The sequence below is a fragment of the Porcisia hertigi genome, chromosome 36 (assembly GCF_017918235.1).
Source record: "Porcisia hertigi strain C119 chromosome 36, whole genome shotgun sequence".
NCBI lineage: Eukaryota > Euglenozoa > Kinetoplastea > Trypanosomatida > Trypanosomatidae > Porcisia > Porcisia hertigi.
The window spans coordinates 3,025,621-3,042,181 of record NC_090595.1 but is presented as its reverse complement, the minus strand read 5'-3'; the positions used below and the strand labels follow the sequence as shown (position 1 = coordinate 3,042,181).

General features: G+C 56.3%; 4 protein-coding genes across 4 annotated transcripts; all 4 read left to right on the top strand.

Annotated features, from left to right (window-relative positions):
* Window positions 1-134: 134 nt before the first annotated feature.
* JKF63_00769 (uncharacterized protein) lies at window positions 135-1,847 on the top strand (the record flags this gene model as incomplete). The annotated part of the gene is made up of 1 exon (XM_067896818.1): window positions 135-1,847. The coding sequence occupies one exon, from the start codon at window positions 135-137 to the stop codon at window positions 1,845-1,847; it is 1,713 nt and encodes a 570-aa protein (XP_067752975.1).
* A 3,043-nt stretch (window positions 1,848-4,890) lies between these two features.
* On the top strand, window positions 4,891-6,291 carry JKF63_00768 (uncharacterized protein; the record flags this gene model as incomplete). The annotated part of the gene is made up of 1 exon (XM_067896817.1): window positions 4,891-6,291. The coding sequence occupies one exon, from the start codon at window positions 4,891-4,893 to the stop codon at window positions 6,289-6,291; it is 1,401 nt and encodes a 466-aa protein (XP_067752974.1).
* An 861-nt stretch (window positions 6,292-7,152) lies between these two features.
* Window positions 7,153-8,232, top strand: JKF63_00767 (uncharacterized protein; the record flags this gene model as incomplete). Its single annotated transcript, XM_067896816.1, has 1 exon — window positions 7,153-8,232. One exon carries the CDS (start codon window positions 7,153-7,155, stop codon window positions 8,230-8,232), a length of 1,080 nt encoding a protein of 359 aa, XP_067752973.1.
* Window positions 8,233-9,798: 1,566 nt separating this feature from the next.
* Window positions 9,799-16,272, top strand: JKF63_00766 (uncharacterized protein; the record flags this gene model as incomplete). The annotated part of the gene is made up of 1 exon (XM_067896815.1): window positions 9,799-16,272. One exon carries the CDS (start codon window positions 9,799-9,801, stop codon window positions 16,270-16,272), a length of 6,474 nt encoding a protein of 2,157 aa, XP_067752972.1.
* Between the last annotated feature and the right edge of the window lie 289 nt (window positions 16,273-16,561).

Here is a 16,561-nt window from a genome sequence, read left to right as displayed (position 1 = left end):
TTCTCTTTGAGTGTATTGAGATAAGAAGCCTGTCGATTCTGCGCGTTCATCCGTGCCCCTCCCCTCCCCCCCCCTCCCCCCCCTTACCCATCACCTTCACCTGTTCTCGCTCTGGTCGCAGTGGTTTGTTCGTCATGACGGCGCACTTCACCGAGCAAGACAAGCGGGATCTCGAGGACATCTTTCGCATCTATGACTTTTCCAAGGTCGACAAGGTTGATGAAACCGTCGCGCTCGCGGAGAAGGCGGGCCAGACCCCTGCCGAGCTCTTCGAGGAGCTGTACCAGCTCCTCAAAGTCAAGAAGCTGCCTCAGCGTGAGGCCGTGGAGAGGCGACTGCGCACGGCTGTCCCCAGCGCCACTGACGCGGATATCGAGAGCGTCATCCGGCAAAGCGAGATGAGGGGGCTCACAGAGATGGACGCGGTGCGCTCGCTGGAGCGCAAGTACGGCGTACATCACCTCAACAGGCGTCTTCTGGTGGCCTCGCCCAACAGCCCTTCAAACCCAGAGAGCAACGTCACTGAGGAGCAAATCGAGGCAGCGCGCGCGAACAGGCCGATGGGATACATCAAAGTAAATGAGGCCAATATGACGAGCATCGCGCTCCCAGAAGACAGCGATGCTATGTTGCAAAGGACGCCCGCATCGTCACTTCTCTTCGCCAGGCCGTCTAGTCAGATGGGCGTCGCACCAACACGTGAAGCCCTCGACGAGATCATGGGCGAGGAGGTGCGCGAGTGGCTTCTGAAGATAGTCGGGGACATGTACAAACCCAGTTTGTTGTCAGTGACCAACTTCATTGATGCCCTACGCTCTGGAGTCCTGCTTCACGTGCTGTTACAGAAGATGGAAGATCCCCCCGTAGCGGACGAGGACCTGAAGCTGCCCAAACGCACATCCGGCTTCTTTGTCCGCGACAATGTGGACATCTTCCTTAAAGAGGCAAAATTGCGCTATAAACTGGTTGACGCGCAGCTATTCACAGTCTCTGACCTTGTGGACAAAAAAAGCGACCGGCAGGTCGTGACATGCCTGATGGCCATGGCACGCATAGCGTACAGCACTGGCACCATCAAGACGGCGCCACGCACCATCGTGTACGAACACCAGATTGGGCAACAGCAAAACAACATCGCCCAGAGCGAACTGAACTTCCTCACGCCAGAGCCAGCCGTCGAAGGGGACATTGCCGTATTTGAGACGCTCCCCGATGCCTCCGTGGGGCAGCCTCCAGGCACAGCGACATCTGCGTCCGCTGTGGAGTCACCCGTCGCGCAATTTGAGGAAGAGAAGCACCACTTGAACGAGCCTCGCACCCATGAATCACCGTGCGTGTCGGCGAAGGCGTTGTCGGAGGAAAATATCACCGCTTTTGAGGTGGTCCCTGATGGTCCAGTGAATACCCCCGCCCTCGACACGAACGCGATCGGCGTCAGAGATGACGTGAGCGACCGCAGGGACCAGGAAAAAATCGCGGCTACATCACCCTTGAGAGACAGTTCAGTGAGGCCCGCGTCAGCGCCCTGTGCAGGTGAGAGCCCCACAGGTGTCTGTGAGGTGCCGGCGTCTGTGCCGCATTGTGCCGCCGTAGCTCAGGCGAGTGAGGGGGCGAAAAAAGGTAAAGCGGCACCGGGCACAGAGGCCCCCAATGTGGCGCAATCAAGGAGGCATGGCAGTGGTGTGGAGGGCGGCGGTCGTCGTCTTCACCGACGCGATAGCGCGATCACACCGAAGCCCACAGCAGTGAAGGAAAAGGATCCTGCACAACAACGCAAGACGTCAGGGCCGCGCATTGTCTGGAAGTACCCCAGCAGGTGCCTGCCGCCTACAAAACCACCATATTAGCGCCGCTAGCACCGGGCGGGATCCATGTCGCGCCCAGTCCAGATTTTAGCATGGATACTGCGAGAAGCACAACGGGTTCACTTGGCGGTTCGGCAGGCTTGCCGCCATGGTCAGCGGAGGTTATAGTGTGCAACAGATTCAATCTCACGAACTATTTTTGCCCGTCTGCAAAAGAATTCCACTGGAGCGATTTTGGCGCAACACCAGCGAGCTGTCAAACATGGATTTGAAACTCATGTGTTCCTGAAAGCGCCTGGAGAAGCTTCAAGGGGGGAGGGGAGGGAGGTTAGTCGGCGCAAATGTCCGCTCGTGAAGGAGAAGGGTGATAACATTTTTGGACGGTCTTGCAGCTCAACACTGACGGCCTGGGTGGAGGAGAGGACATTGCGCATTGTCGTTCCAGGTACAAGGTTGATTTTTTCCACCATGCCCTCCCCTTCAAAGACACACTGCCGATCTATAAGGCACACGGTGCCCCTCCCCCCTCCCCTCCCCTCTTTCTCTGTGTGATCGTCATTCGCCATTCGTCACACGAACGGGTCTTGATTCCCCTGCCATCCTGTCCTGCCGCACCCTCCCCCCAATTACGCCTTTTCGGATTCCCCTCCTGCTCCTCACAGTGTCGTTGCGCGTTTGAGTGTTCTTTATCGTTTTAGTTTTTTTTTTATTTGTGTGCTTGCAGGGAGCTGTGTTAGTATCAGGGTGTGCTTTAGTGATCGTGTGTCTTTACGAACGCTTTTCTCTCGCCCCCCCCCTTCTCCTCATCCATTCGATTATGTTCCTGTGTATTCTGTGTGTATGGCATGTATGCGGACGCGCTCTTCTCGTACGCCGTAGCAACCGCACCCAGAGAGACCAAAAACAGGGATGACTGGAACTAGGGAAACACTGGAGTGATGGAGAGGGGGGCAGTTAGTGACTCCGGCTGCACGGTAGGACACTGTGGCGGAGGTGGTTACTGTATCAGTGAAGTCCCCACACGTGCGCGTGCCCGCGGTGCCGCTTTCGATCGTAACGTCTTTTATAAATCTCACTATTTCCTACCCCGCTTTGCCTCGCCTCGCCTCGCCCCGCCCCCCTCCTCCTCCCCTTTTCAGTTGGAACTAGTTGTGTTGCTATAATCGCGCTGGGACCTGCCACCGCTCTGTCTTCTTTTTTTCCCCCGCCCACGATTCGATTCATGTCTCCGGTATGCGCTCATCTCCTCTATTTTTAGGCATGTTTCTTGCCGAATGTCCATGTGTATGGAAGTGGGCATGCGTGCATGTGTTCTTTCCTCTTTTTTTCCCCCCTGCCCCTCGCTCGACTTCGTCATACTGCTTCCCTTGCCCAGGCTCGCTTTTTCGTTGCAGCCTCCCTTCCGTTTTTAGACGCCATTCCACTCATCATTGCTGTCCAACATACACACGCGCGCACTAAACAGTGTAAATCTGACTGCGATGATTTCTCCCCTAGACTCGAATTCAAGCACGCTGCATTCTCCTCTTCTTCGCTGTGTAGTGTGAGGCCCGTCGGTGTGGTATGCGGACGCCTCTGTCGCTGCCTCGGCTTCCCGCCCGCCCGTCCCTCGCCTTGCACGCTGTGATTTTCTCTGTGTACGGCCTTTCTCTTGTGTCCCTGGCGAGTTTTTCGCCGTACTCTTTTTGTCAGGTGTTTGTTTTCTCTGTTGCCTCGTCCGATTCCGGTTCACCGCCCTCTTGGATGGTCTCCTCGACTTTTAATGCCACTGAGGTTCGCCTGTGCGCTCCCCCCTTCCCCAACTTCCCACTCCAGCACCCACGACTTTTCGCTATCATTGTGTTCCCTACGTCGGCGCATCTGACAAGAAACGCTGTACAATTTTTTTTTGTGCCTTGCGTCAGTGATCCTGTTTGCTGGCGTGCTTGGTTCGCCTCATCTGCGTTGTTTTTCGTTCACGTCTCCCCCTCGATTCCCGAGAATCAAAACGTTTTGCAGAAGACGACGACAGCGACAACCACGAGTCGTGAGATGATGCCGTTTTTTTTTTTCGAATCCCCCCCCACACACACAAAAAACACACACACACACACACAGATACGCCTAGAAAATAACCACAGCGATGTCTACACACAGTGGATTGATCGTCTCTCATGTAGTCGGGCAGGTCGTCTTTCTCAACTCGACCTTTTTGTATTCCGGCGGAGGGGTGTTCTAAATGTCGCCACCGGCAGTGGAGGGTGCGGGGCTGGATGCAATTTCGACTCTGCGACCATCCGATCACTCAATCTTCTTTTCTCTTTCTCTTGACTGTACGCGCTGCTCTCACAAGCGCTGCACACGATCTTTTTACACTGCGAAGGCCACGCTCACTCAGTCCCCAATATACTAATCGGCTTTTACCACTTACTCGAAGCGTGATTCCCCTCTCCTCATCCGGGCGCGCCGTTGGTATCGTTCATTCTCAGTTTATCGCATGTAAGGATCACACGCCCTGTGCTCTGTCTTTTGACGCTTGGCTATCCTGTACGCCTGTTTCTCCTTTCTCTCCTTCCACTTTCTTTTTGTGTTGTTGTCTCTGGCCGAGGACGCGTGAATATCTGACTGACATCATCCGTCTGGAGTCCTCCTTTTTTTTCCCTTTCCAGGGCATCCATTTCGATACTTTCTTTTTTTGTTACTCGCTTTCTCAAACGATTTGGACGCATCGCGGAGAAGAAACGTCACATCTCCACCCTTATCATTAAATTGCCCCTCCCCCTTTCCCGTCCTCTTCTCTGTCTGTGCTCCTCTCTGAATGTATTTCATTTTGTTTGCTTTGTAGCGAAACGGCTAACATCCTGCATATATTACACACACACACACACACACACACCACGCCCTTATACACCAGCGGCGTTCTTTTTTGTTCCATTTTTACAGTCCCCCTTCCTTTTCTCTGTGGACCCGCTCCGCCTGTTGCTCGCCTCATAAATACCTGCCTCCCACAACCCCTGAAGTTGAACTGCTTTAAAGCTGCCTCTCGGTCGCGGCCGTGTTGGAGTTGTGTCACCACGCGCTGTGACCGGCTTGGCCGAAAAGCGTTATGAGCGTTGATACAGGCAAGACCAGCTCAGCATCTTCTGTTTTGAACACGTGCTACAACACAGGCACGCGGTATGGCGTCTTGCTGGTGACAGAGGGGGCTCCAGACAGTCTGTCTCTTTGGCATGTATGGCGCTTTCTCGAGGCTCAGTACTCAAATCGGCGTCTCGTGGACTTCGCGCCTATGTGGCTTTGGCGGCCACTCTTGTACGCCCATGTTCTGCCATTTCGATTATTGGAGGTGATGGAGTCGTACCGCAGCACGTGGGTCACACCTCCAACCTACACCCCGCGCAGTGTGTCGTCCGTGTTGCAGGAACGCAACACCGCTGCTAGGAGTCGCCAGGGAAGCACTACCGGCGTGGCGTCGGCCGTTCAGTTGACCCGACTGCTTGGCCGGCGTCTTGAGCTTTGGATGCAAAATCGACTGCAGAGGTCAAACAGCGATGTATCTGTGCAGATAGAGGTTGGCTTTTACCACTCCGATGGCAGCATCGCTTCTGCACTTGAGCGTCTTCGACTGTATGGAAATTACGGTGACGAGTCTCGAGACTCGGCTGGCGAGGCGATCCGCACGCACACGGAGCACCTCATAATTCTCCCTCTTTACCCACACTACACCTCGGTGCGGTCCGCCGCCGTCTGGGACGCGGTGACACAGTGCGGCTACTTCCAACAACAGCGCAGCATCCCGAACGTGAACTTCATTCGCAGCTACAGCCACCATAGCGCGTACGTGGAGGCGTGGCATAGACACATTCGCCGGTTCATCGGCGAGCAGGGCAAACCAGACTGGCTCTTCGTTGTGTTTGAAGCCGTGCCGATCCGCTTCACGCGGTTTGGCGACACTTGCAAACAGGAGTACACGCGCACTTTAGGGAAGCTTCGCGATATGCTAAGTGTGCCGTCTCCTAAAGCCAACCTCTCAGAATGCAGTGCGATCGACGGCGGGAACTACTTCTCTGATGTGTTGGACCCGAGTCGCGTGGTGGGTGGGTACTTGGGCCAGGGAGGAGAGCAGCAGATGGAGCCCCGGATCGATAAAGTTCTGGTAAAGATCCTGAAGCACCTGCTCCACAGAGCGGCGACGAGCTCTCAGCCGACCTCGGCCAGGTATCGCGAAATCAGCGAATCCCTTTGCGATTCGACAATAGACAGCAAAAGCCTCCCTTCGAGCGACTCATCGCGGATCAATCTGCCGCACACGCTCATGCCAAGGGCGTACGTTGTCTGCCCGGGTGTCGCCGTGGATGATGTCAACACCCTGTGGACGATCGAGCAGCGCCTCTGTCCCCACTTCCAGCGTATAGGGTGGAAGGAAGTGCGGTATATTCCTGCGTTGAATGACAGCAGCGCGCACGTGGAAATGCTCGCAGCGGTGATCTCGTCGCACATGCAATGAGCTCGCGCAGCTCTTCTCTCTCTTTCTCTGGGAGCTCGTTGTTGGCGGCGTCTATGCCAGGAGAAAACGCGAAGTGTCGCCACCGTGCGCCACGGTGGAGCTCACGGTACATGTAGATGTGCATCTGTCTTGAAAATACTCTTTGAGGGTCTCTCCTTGCCATACCCTTGTTGGACATGGATGGGCGCTCCTGCTCTCTGGACTTTCCTTTTTCTCTCCCTTCCAAATGTTTCCCGTTTTATCTTTGGTTTCGTCACGTGCAGACAACCCACAGAGGTCAAACTTTGCGTTCTCGAGGTCTCTCCTTCGTGCACTCGGAGAGAGAGAAAGAGACAGACAGACACAGACGAGGCACCGCTTCTTCGTACGACTCCCGACATCAGCATCCGACATGGTAGCTGGCATTCTCGGTCGCGCTGTGAGCAACGGCAGCATCCAGCTAGAGAGGGGCCTTGCGATTGAAGAGTGGCCTCCCCCCCCCCTCCCCCCACCCACCCCGCCCCTCGCATACCCTGTTTGCATGTCTTTTCATGTGACGCGGATACATGACCCACACTGCCTCGCTTCGCTCCCCTCTCTCTCTCTTCTCTTTTTTGTTGTATTTCTACACCAATTCCTACGAGACCCAACAAACACACCGACACAACTCGATACGCGTTGTTCAAAAAGTATTGTGGGGTGAACGCTATCCCTTTTTTCCACACACACACACACACAAAGAAACAGTTTCGCGGCAAGGACTCCATCCATCTTTTCTGCCGTGTTGATTACACGAACCACCTTTCCGTTTGGGCGCAACGTATCATACACACATCCGGGCATCGCTTTAAATTAGCGACTACTCAGACAGACAGACAAAAGATGCCGCTCCCACCTGTTGAAGCTGGCCCAGCTGGCATGAAGCGTCGTAACTTCCTCGTCGAGTTGAACCAACTCCGTGTATCACAGTATGCGCCGACGCGGAAGCAGCTGGAGGAAGACGACCTGCGCATGGCCACACTCCGGAAAGAGGAAAAGGAGCTGAAGAGACAGGAGTGGGTTCAGGCGACCAGGAGGAGTGGTAGCTCCAAAGCCACGTGTGGTGCTGATGGCCGCCCTCTCCCTGGCGGTGGCCCGCGTTCGATGCGGGCCTCTGGCAAAGGCCAAGCGGCAGAAAACACCTACAAACTGGAGAAGGAAGAGGAGGCTGCCAAAAAACGTGAGTACAACCGCTTGTATGAGCGCGACGCCAAGGAGCAGCTGGCGCTTCACGAAGCGGCTGTGAAGCAGATGGCTGAGGATGAGGCCCGGCAGACGGAGGCACTGCGTAAAATTAACGAGGACGAGAACCGCATGGTGGCCGAGCTTCACGCCAAGGAGATGGAAGAGGATCGAAAGTACATGATGCGGTTGAAGGAGTCGTACAAGCGCGAGCTGGCTGCCAAGAAGGCGGCGCAGCAAGCGAGGAACGCGAGTGAACGGGAGCTGGAGGCCCTCATAAGTGAGAATAACCGCCATCGCGCGGAAATGGACGAGCGTCAGCGGAAGAACGTCATACGGTCGCTCCAACTGCACAATGAGGAGTTCCACCGGGAGGCCGTCAAGAACAAGGAATATACCGCTGCAAAGCACTACGAGGAGGTGGCAGCACTGGAGGAGCACAACCGTCGTCTCACCAAGGAAGAGCAGGAGGCGGCGCAACGCAAGAAAGAGCAGTTCCGCAAAGACCTGAAGGACTGCATCGAACGCGACAAGGAATTCCGCCGGAAGCACAACTACGATGAACCGAAGGAGGTGACGCGCCAGCGGCACGAGTTGGCAGCTGAGTCAAATCGCCTCATTCTCCAGGAAGAACGGCTACGGGACGCGGAGCGCCGCCAGCAGTACCGCAAGGACCTCATGGGTCAGATCGCGAAGAAGCAGGAGTTCCGCATGATGCATCTCGATGAGCCTGGAATTTAGACGCACATGTGTCTCTATTACCCTGAGAGAGGATAAGGCAGTGTTCGAGTGGTCGTATCATGTTTGCACTCCTGTGGGGGGGTGACATTGGCGTAGCTCGCATCGAATGTGATTCGTCTGGAGCACAAACACGGTGATCATCGCGTCTCTGGCACCTCTCGCGTGAGCTGCCGTGCCATGGGACCGGTGCCCCAGCTGAAGGGTGTTGTTGTGCTTCTAAATATGGATCTCCTTTAGTCCCTGCATCTCCACACCCCCAGCAGCTCGTTTTGTTTCCTTTCTGATGAATGTGCACTACTGTCACGTCGCCGATTGGCGTGCACACGCATTGGAACCGTGCTAGTTTTTTTTTCTTCTTCTCGTGACCAGAGTCCTCTGGTGCTGTGATGCGCTTTTTCCTCCTTTTTCCCTCCCCCTCCCCCTCCCCCTCCCCACCCATGTACAATTCCAACCAGTGGGAGAGAGAGTGAAGCACACAGGCACTATTCATCTGATTTTGCGTTTGTGTCGGTATGGGGGCTTCATATCTTCCCTGCTTCACCCTTTCCCGACTACTTCGGTTTTCCCTGTACTTGTCGGATTGTCGATGTACCCCAACCCCACCTCTCCCCTCACCATTAATCTTTTTTCCTGACGGTGTGAGGCTTTTGCTTGCTTGCCCTGTGTCGTTGATTTCTAGTGTTGTGAATGGTGTTTGGTCACCTGTGTGTGGCCTGTATGACCGTGCATTCCGTCTGTGTCTCCCCACTCTCATTCCTTTCTTCTTGCCATGTACGCGTAGCATCCATTTTTTTTAGATTTTGTTTGTTTTTTGAGAGCAAACAAACCAACGATGATAACACTTCAAATCGCCAAGGAAACACAAGGTTTCCAGCTGCATTCCGAATAGTCAAGCGCCTCACTCCGACGAGTGACCTCAAAGGGGTCTTGTGTGCGGTGTATTCTCTCCAGGGAGGGGGGAGGAAGGAGGCACAGCGATCAAGTCCGAACGCAGCAAACGGGCTCCCATTATTCCACAGTTGCGCACTGCAACACACGCCAGGAGAAACACCCATGTAGGAAGCGAAGGATTTGCCTCGATGGCTACTTTTAATATGACCCGGTTGTATCTTCTAGGAGAGTCTATAAAGCCCCCTTCTACATTTTCGACCCTTTGAACAAACAAATTATGGCTAGACACCCTCGTGAAAAAGAGACACGCACACATCCATATGCTTATTGATAGACCCTCTGTGTGTGTGGGGGGGTGTCAGGAATAATATCACTGCACATTGTACTTGCACCGCTCAGCTGCGTTTTCCAGCGTACACCACTTACATAAGGCGCTTGGGGGAGAGGGAGGGTAGCGGCTGCGTCTCAAGTACGCCCTGGTATACTTGCGTCTCGACAACGACGTGCATCTCGCGTCTTGTGTGTTGCCCATAAGCCTTTTTCCTCCCCTCCCCTCCCCACACCACCACCATTGCTTCGTTCCGCTTCATGTAACACATTCAACGCCGCTCTCGTTTTTTTTTTTTTGCGCCCTCCGAAACGTGCCCTGCAGTTTTTGGGAGCGGCATTCTCAACATGGACGTCTCTGGCGATAGGGGGGCTCAGCGACGGCCTCGCCCCCACCAAGGGGAATGCCGACCTTCCCTGGTCACCCCGACGTTCGAGCCCCTCCCCAAGACTCGGGGCGAAACCCACTGCGTTGTTGGGGGCAAAGATGCATGTGGGCAAGAAGAAAGGTCCCTCGTCGAGAACGCACTAAAGCGTTTGCCTCCCCTCGATCCATTTGCGAACTTGACAGGGTCCCCTCAGCCTTCAATCCACAACAGTGATGGACCACTTGCCAACACGTCCTTCACCTCCGGTCCTATTTCACGCCATGGAAGCTCCTACGCTTTGGGGGCTGATGAGGAAGCGCTGTTGCTGCAGGAGCTGGTTAACCTCACAGCTGGCACTACCCCCTTCATCACCAGTGCCGCCCACAGGGAGCGGTGCGCCGACGGCGCAGGGGGGGAAAGGAGTGACGAAGCCGAGAGTCTATTGGAGAACAATCAGGCAGGCACCCAGTCACTGGCAGTCACTCCCACCCCATTTCCTTGTGCCCTTTCTACGTCCCGGCAGGTGTCCGCGAGTGAGCCTGTTACCACTTCACAGACTACTTCGTCACACCATCTAGGGATTCAAAGGGGAGACTGTGCTAGCTTGTCAGCGCCAAGGCGCATCGTCTCCGCACCGACGCCCCCCAAAGTGGAAATGGTGAAAGAAGAGGAGGGGATCATCCTCGACACCATTTTAGCCGCCCTGGACGGCCAGCAGTCCAGCATCAGTGGTGATTTCATGAGTGAAACGGTGTCTGTGGCCGACACCGGGGCTGCGGTTACGGTCGCCGACATCCGTGGGATCAGAAATGAGGGCTTGGATGAGGTGGACGTAGTCTTGGAGCAAGCGAAGCGGTTTGCTACCTCGACGGTGCTGTCCGAAACGCCACGAGACGAGCTGGTGCTGCACATCCACGAGCAGATGACGCTTCGCCACAAACTGGCTTCCCTGCGCGAAACGGCAGGGACACCTACCTGTGTTGCCCTCGCAGAGTCGGTCAACACCGGCATCATACCGTATGTGCGTTCGAGGGGCGTTTCATCGGTGGCGGTTACTCGGTCACAGTCGCTCAGCTGTGCCATGGGCACGACACTCGGCGTCGTCATCCTATTCGATCACCGATGGGCTGTGCTAGGTATCTGCGGTTCAGTGGAGGCAAGCGCGGTGAACGTGCGTGGCGCCGTCGTATCTCTGTCACTCTGCACTTGTACCGCTTCACGTGATGACGGGGATGACAGTGGCGAAAAGTCAACAGCGGCCACGGGCCACGCAAGAGGCATCTTTATTCTCTGGTCCTTGCATACCCTTGCCCCGCTGCGAATCGTATCAGACGAAAGCAAGGTGCCGCTGCTGCGTGTGGTGCACCTGCATCGTGATCCGACGCACATTCTCGTCTTGGACAGCAGCGGTGCCGTGAAACTCTATCGCTTCTGCAAAGTGATGACGAAGTACACGCTGCGGGCCGTCTCCATTACCCCTGCTTCAGCGACAGCGCCGATTAGCGACATGGATACGCTGCCGTGTCCTAGCTGCTTCTATATGACCCATCTGTCAGTTGTGAAGGAGCATCTGCTCCTCAGTAGCGGAGCAGACAAAGGCGTCGACTCCGGTGTGCCGTGGCTCTGCGCGCCACCACCGCTTTCGCCGGCAACGGCGGCAGAGGCGGGGTTATCGTCGACGATGTGGTCCACCATCGCTGGTAAACACTTTGTAGCAACGGTGCGCAGTGACGCTGTTCTGGTGTACCTTGTGGAGGCCGGTTCGCAGAGCGCCATCACTGATCTTGCGCATCACAGCCACCGGCCCTCGTCTGCGCGTGGAAACGAGCTGGTTCGCTTTGTTGTGACAGAGACAGAGACGACGACGCCGCGGGTGCTGCTGTGCGTTTCATGGAACACTGAAGTGGAGCTTCTACTGATCAATCTACGCGTCCCAGAGTCACATACCCGCAGGAAGGCCATACTCGCGGATCCGATGGTAGAAGGGCTGGTGCGGCTTGCCCTGATCCGTGTACCAGCGCCGCTCTTGCAGATGGTTCCCCTGGCAGGATGCAACGTGCTGTTGTGCGACGAAAATAGCAGTGCTCAACTCATGGATGCTTCGGTGGCGGCCATAGTGGAGCGGCACCGCTTGAGCTCTTTCGAGTATCTCAGCTTCTCTAGTCCTTTCTGCGGTGTCGTGTACAACGGGTGCGCTGCGACGAGCCGATCCACGGCGTTGCTCATGGGCAAAGGGCGCGCCTACGGCATCGCGTTACGTTCATGGAGAGAGCGTTTGTCCTCACTGCTGGCGGGGCACAGGTTCACCGAGGCTCTGGATCTTGCAAAAGGGTTTGCCGAGGAGGTGGCGCTCTCCACTGTTGGGCTTAGCAGCAACGCGGCGCGGCGCCGTTGCGAGCTGCATCAGTTCATAGAGCTCATTCTTGTTGCTTATGTGAAAAATAGTTTCCCTTCGTTCCCTGTCAGCGAGGTCACAGAGAAGCGCAGCGATGGACAGTCGAAAGACTTGGCCGGAGGCATTGACCCTAGCAGCGGGGCTGGATCTCTATTTGATCTACTGCAACAGATTATATCGTATTGCAGTGCCGTCGATGGGTTAAGCTTGCTGTACGGGCCGGTCGTCCACGCGCTTCAGCAACGGGGGCTGCTTTCGCATCTGTTGTGTGTGCTGGAACACTGCATGCGATGCGGTCTCGTCACCTACATGCCAGAACCGCTGATTGAGCAGTTTGTTCACCTGTTTCTCGATGATGGTCAGCTGTATGCGGTGGAAAGGGCGTTGGGGCTGCGACGGCGGTCAGCCGGAAGCGGAAACGAGGCGCGAAGGAGCATGTCTGAGGTAAGGCACGATGTCGATTCGGCATCGAGGAGAAGCGGCAAGGAACGTGCGGAGCTGGCCCTCATGTACCTCGATACGGACCTCCCTACTTTACTGCGTCTCGCCGAAGAGCACGGCCTGGTGCGCCTGACTGTATTGATCTTGTCGTTGCGGCAGCAGCGCTACGTGGATGCCCTCGCGTACGCAATGGACGAGGAAGAGAAGGCAGACACTGCTTTTTGCGCGAACATCAGTGGGGGAGAGAAGTGGGCGCCCCAGGTTGTCAAGTGCTCAGGTCTCTTCGACTCCCGCGACGACGCCTCGGTGGCGGTGGACCTTGTAGAGTGTACCTTGAAGGGTGGTAGCCTGCTACCAGGTGCTGATCTTGCCGCCAGCGAACAGAGACCTGCCAAGAAAGCACTTCTCGAGTACCTTCTCTTGACGACCTTGAGCACTAGTCGCAGCGATACGGGCAATGTACGTAGTATCGAGGATCATAATCTACTCCGCTTCTTGCGACGGCGACCGGAGCACGCCATCCGTGTTCTTCTTTTTGCGCTCTCCGATGAAGGTCCGTGTAGTCCTTGGGGTGGCGCGGGTGGGCTTTCTCGCACCCAGTTCGTGTCAAGTATGTATTTCATCTTGACAGGGGGCTCGCGCACCCGGCCGCGTGACGCAACGGAGAGCGATTTTCTGTCGTCAAGCGGTCAACAGCAGGGGCCACTGGATATCTTCCGTGTTGATGATGAAGCATTGGTTCGCTTGCCCGCACTACGGACGCTGAAGGCGACTGAGCTGGCGCAGCGCCCCTTCCCGCCTTACATCACTGTCCACACGTTCCTCGCCGGTGCGGCAATTTTCAATGAGCTTTTTCTCTCCACGGACGCTGAAGAACTGGTGAACGGTCAATCAAGCCGGCCTTCTGTCCGACTAGATGTATGGGTTGACCTGGTGATTCAAGACGCTCTGTTTGCATTTCAAAGCGCCGAGACAGCGGAGGAGCGGCGACAGTTGCAGGAGCACCTGCTCCGTGTCCTAGCCCCCGATGTGGTTCCGAGACACCTTGTGTCCGTTTTTCAGTCTGACTTCACGCGGCTGCAGATGACGCGCTGCCTAGCCGCCGTCTTTTGTGTGGAGCAGCGATATACAGAGGCGATTGCATGTTACACCGACCCTAAGCAGAACCGCGTGGATGCGCAGCTGCAATACGACGTCTTCGCTATGCTCCGTGGCGAGATGCAGCGCTTACAAAGCGTGAGGGCTCAACGAATGAATGTCTCCCAGCAAGAATTGAGTGCGTGTCAACGCTCAGGGAGCAGCGTGTTTGACAGCGCTCGCTTCCGCACCGGCGCAGCAGGCACCAAGGAGCCCTTGCCGCTGGCAGGCGACTTGGCCACATCTGACGTGGAAGGTAGCTTAGGCGACCTTGGCGAGCGACTCCACAGCAAGGAAACCTCGCGTTCCTCGATCGGCATTACCGCTACAGAGACAACTCCTGCTGACGCTGCCATCAAGGCGCTCCAGCGAGCGGTGATGAGTCGGGTGGAAGTGCTCGCCCGCATCGACGCGACTGCACTCGCACAGTTCATATTTGACTACCTGCCCTCGAACCACAGCGAGGTGATGAGGCTGCTTCGTGGGTCGAGCGCCGCCTTTTTGGACTACCTTCATGAACTGATGACCCATGGGTGCCAGACAGTGGCAAACGACATGAGCTTGCAGAATACGTACATTGAGCTACTTTGTGCGCACGCGCCTGACACCGTATACACCTACCTACGTCAAAAAGGCAATCGAGTTACATACGACATGCAGCTGGCGCTACGTGCCGTGCGCAAGCACGGCATCGCCGACGCGACTGTATACTTGCTAGAAAAGGTGGCGATGATCGATGAGGCCATGAAGGTGATGCTGGCCGCCATGCGGGAGCGACTCAGTGCCCTTAGTGAAGAGGTGATGACGTATCTGAGCGCAGGTGCGCGAACAACGACTGAGGCGGGGGGCGATCAAGAATGTGTCGAGTCTGTGCCCGTGTTGACAACTACAGCTGCTACTCACACCGGCGAAGCGGCAAAACCGCATACGGGGAAGGGTGTCTCTTCTTCTGTCACTGGTGACCTACCGCTGCCCTTCGACCTCCCTGCTTTGAGGTCCGCCACTGAGCTATGGCGCTTTGTCGAGATTGGAAAAGAGCTGTGCAGCAAGTATGAGGTGAATGGTCTCGCTGGTGGGTCGTTGGCTGCGGGCGTCACCCCCCCCACACCTGCTGGCACGTCGTCGTGCACGCCTGCTGCGGCTAAACACGGCGTCCCCGTCGAACCCGTGCAACACCCGGAGTATTGGTTTCGACTCCTCGATGTTTTCATGGTGCCGCGCCATCGCTTGTGCGCATTGAGGATCCAAAACGACGAGTTCGCCGTACCCGGCGGATCTGCAGCACCAGCTCAGCCTTCCTCAGGAATCGACCCCGCAGGGATGAGCCGTAGACTGCACGTTGCGGTCTGCCTCGCCCTCACGTCCCATCATGACGCTGACGCTGCCGCTGCAACGCTGGCACTCACATCCTCTGCTACGGGGCCACCGCAGCACCTGGAGGACTTGACGACACGCCTTCGCAGTGAGGAAAGACGTTGCATCGATGTGCTTGTCGCGGTCTACACCCAGTACGCATGCAGCATTTTGCAATCAATGATGCGCTTCGTGGACATATCGGTCGTTGCGAACAAACTATTTTGCGACAATCGAAAAGGAACTTTCTGGACCCTCAGACCGATTGTGTTGGACCTGATGGCATCTTTCAGTTTCGACCTCAAGGCGAATCGTCTGTGCGAACAAATAATAAAGAGTGACGCGATGCGGCTGGGACGCGAACACTATCTGAGGTTGAACGCGGGCGTCGCCCCACAGTCGGACTGCTGTGCATTTTGTCATACTTATTTGAGTCAGCCGCCCCCGTCGCTGGATGCTGGGGGAGGAACTAATGAGGCTGCTGCTGGTGGCGCACTCGCGGCAGTTTCCGTGTACACGTGTGGGCACGCTTTCCACACGATCTGCGCAGTGCAGGCGATGGGGTCTCATCAGGGATGCTGGGTGTGCATGCAGGAGCGGCTCTTGTCTGGAAAATCGGGAGAGCGGGCTCGGGGCGGGGATGTTGGGACTTCCGCCGTGTGGTCCTCCGCGATTAGCGGCCCCGCTGGCACACCGGTTGGGCATCAGGACCACACCGCGCCCCCGGCCGCGGCAGTCATCCGGCCAGCGGCAACGACCATCGACATCGCTCGCATGCAGCGCCGAGTACGTCAGACGAAGGTGAACATAGACCGCGACGAAAACTTTTATTCTGTGCTCAAGTCATATCTGGCGTGGCCAACAACGGCGTCCTGCTCTCAACTGAGCGACACCAGCACGCCGAGCACAAGGAAATCTGCACCGATAGGGGCTGCTCACGAAGCTGGACCGAGCGGGGCGAGAGCCGAGACGGGCAAGTCGGCACCTCCGCCGTCTCAGCGACTATCTGGGACACTCAGTGGCGTGCAGGGCGCTGTACCGGGAGCGCTGACAACTTTGGAAGACAAGCTCCTCAGCGTCGATGCCCTCACCGACAGTGAGATTCTGGAACTGTTCGGGGAGCCGTAGCGCGCTAGGGCCGCCATTCTATCGTCATACGCGGTCGCATTGACTTCGCGTAGCTTCTGGGGTTTGGCGTCATGAAACCCTCCTTGGTGATTTTGTCCCTGTTGTTGGTGTTTTCCTCTTCATTACCAGTGTAACCACACTTTTTTTTTTCCGCGTCGTCCTTCAGTGCGTTCCGGCATGCGTCCACGGGAGTCCACAGAAGCGCCTTGCAGGCAAGGGTACTCCTCTTTCACATCCCCATGGACGGCCGTGTTGAAGCACTTGGTGCCTCCTGTTACACGCACTCTTT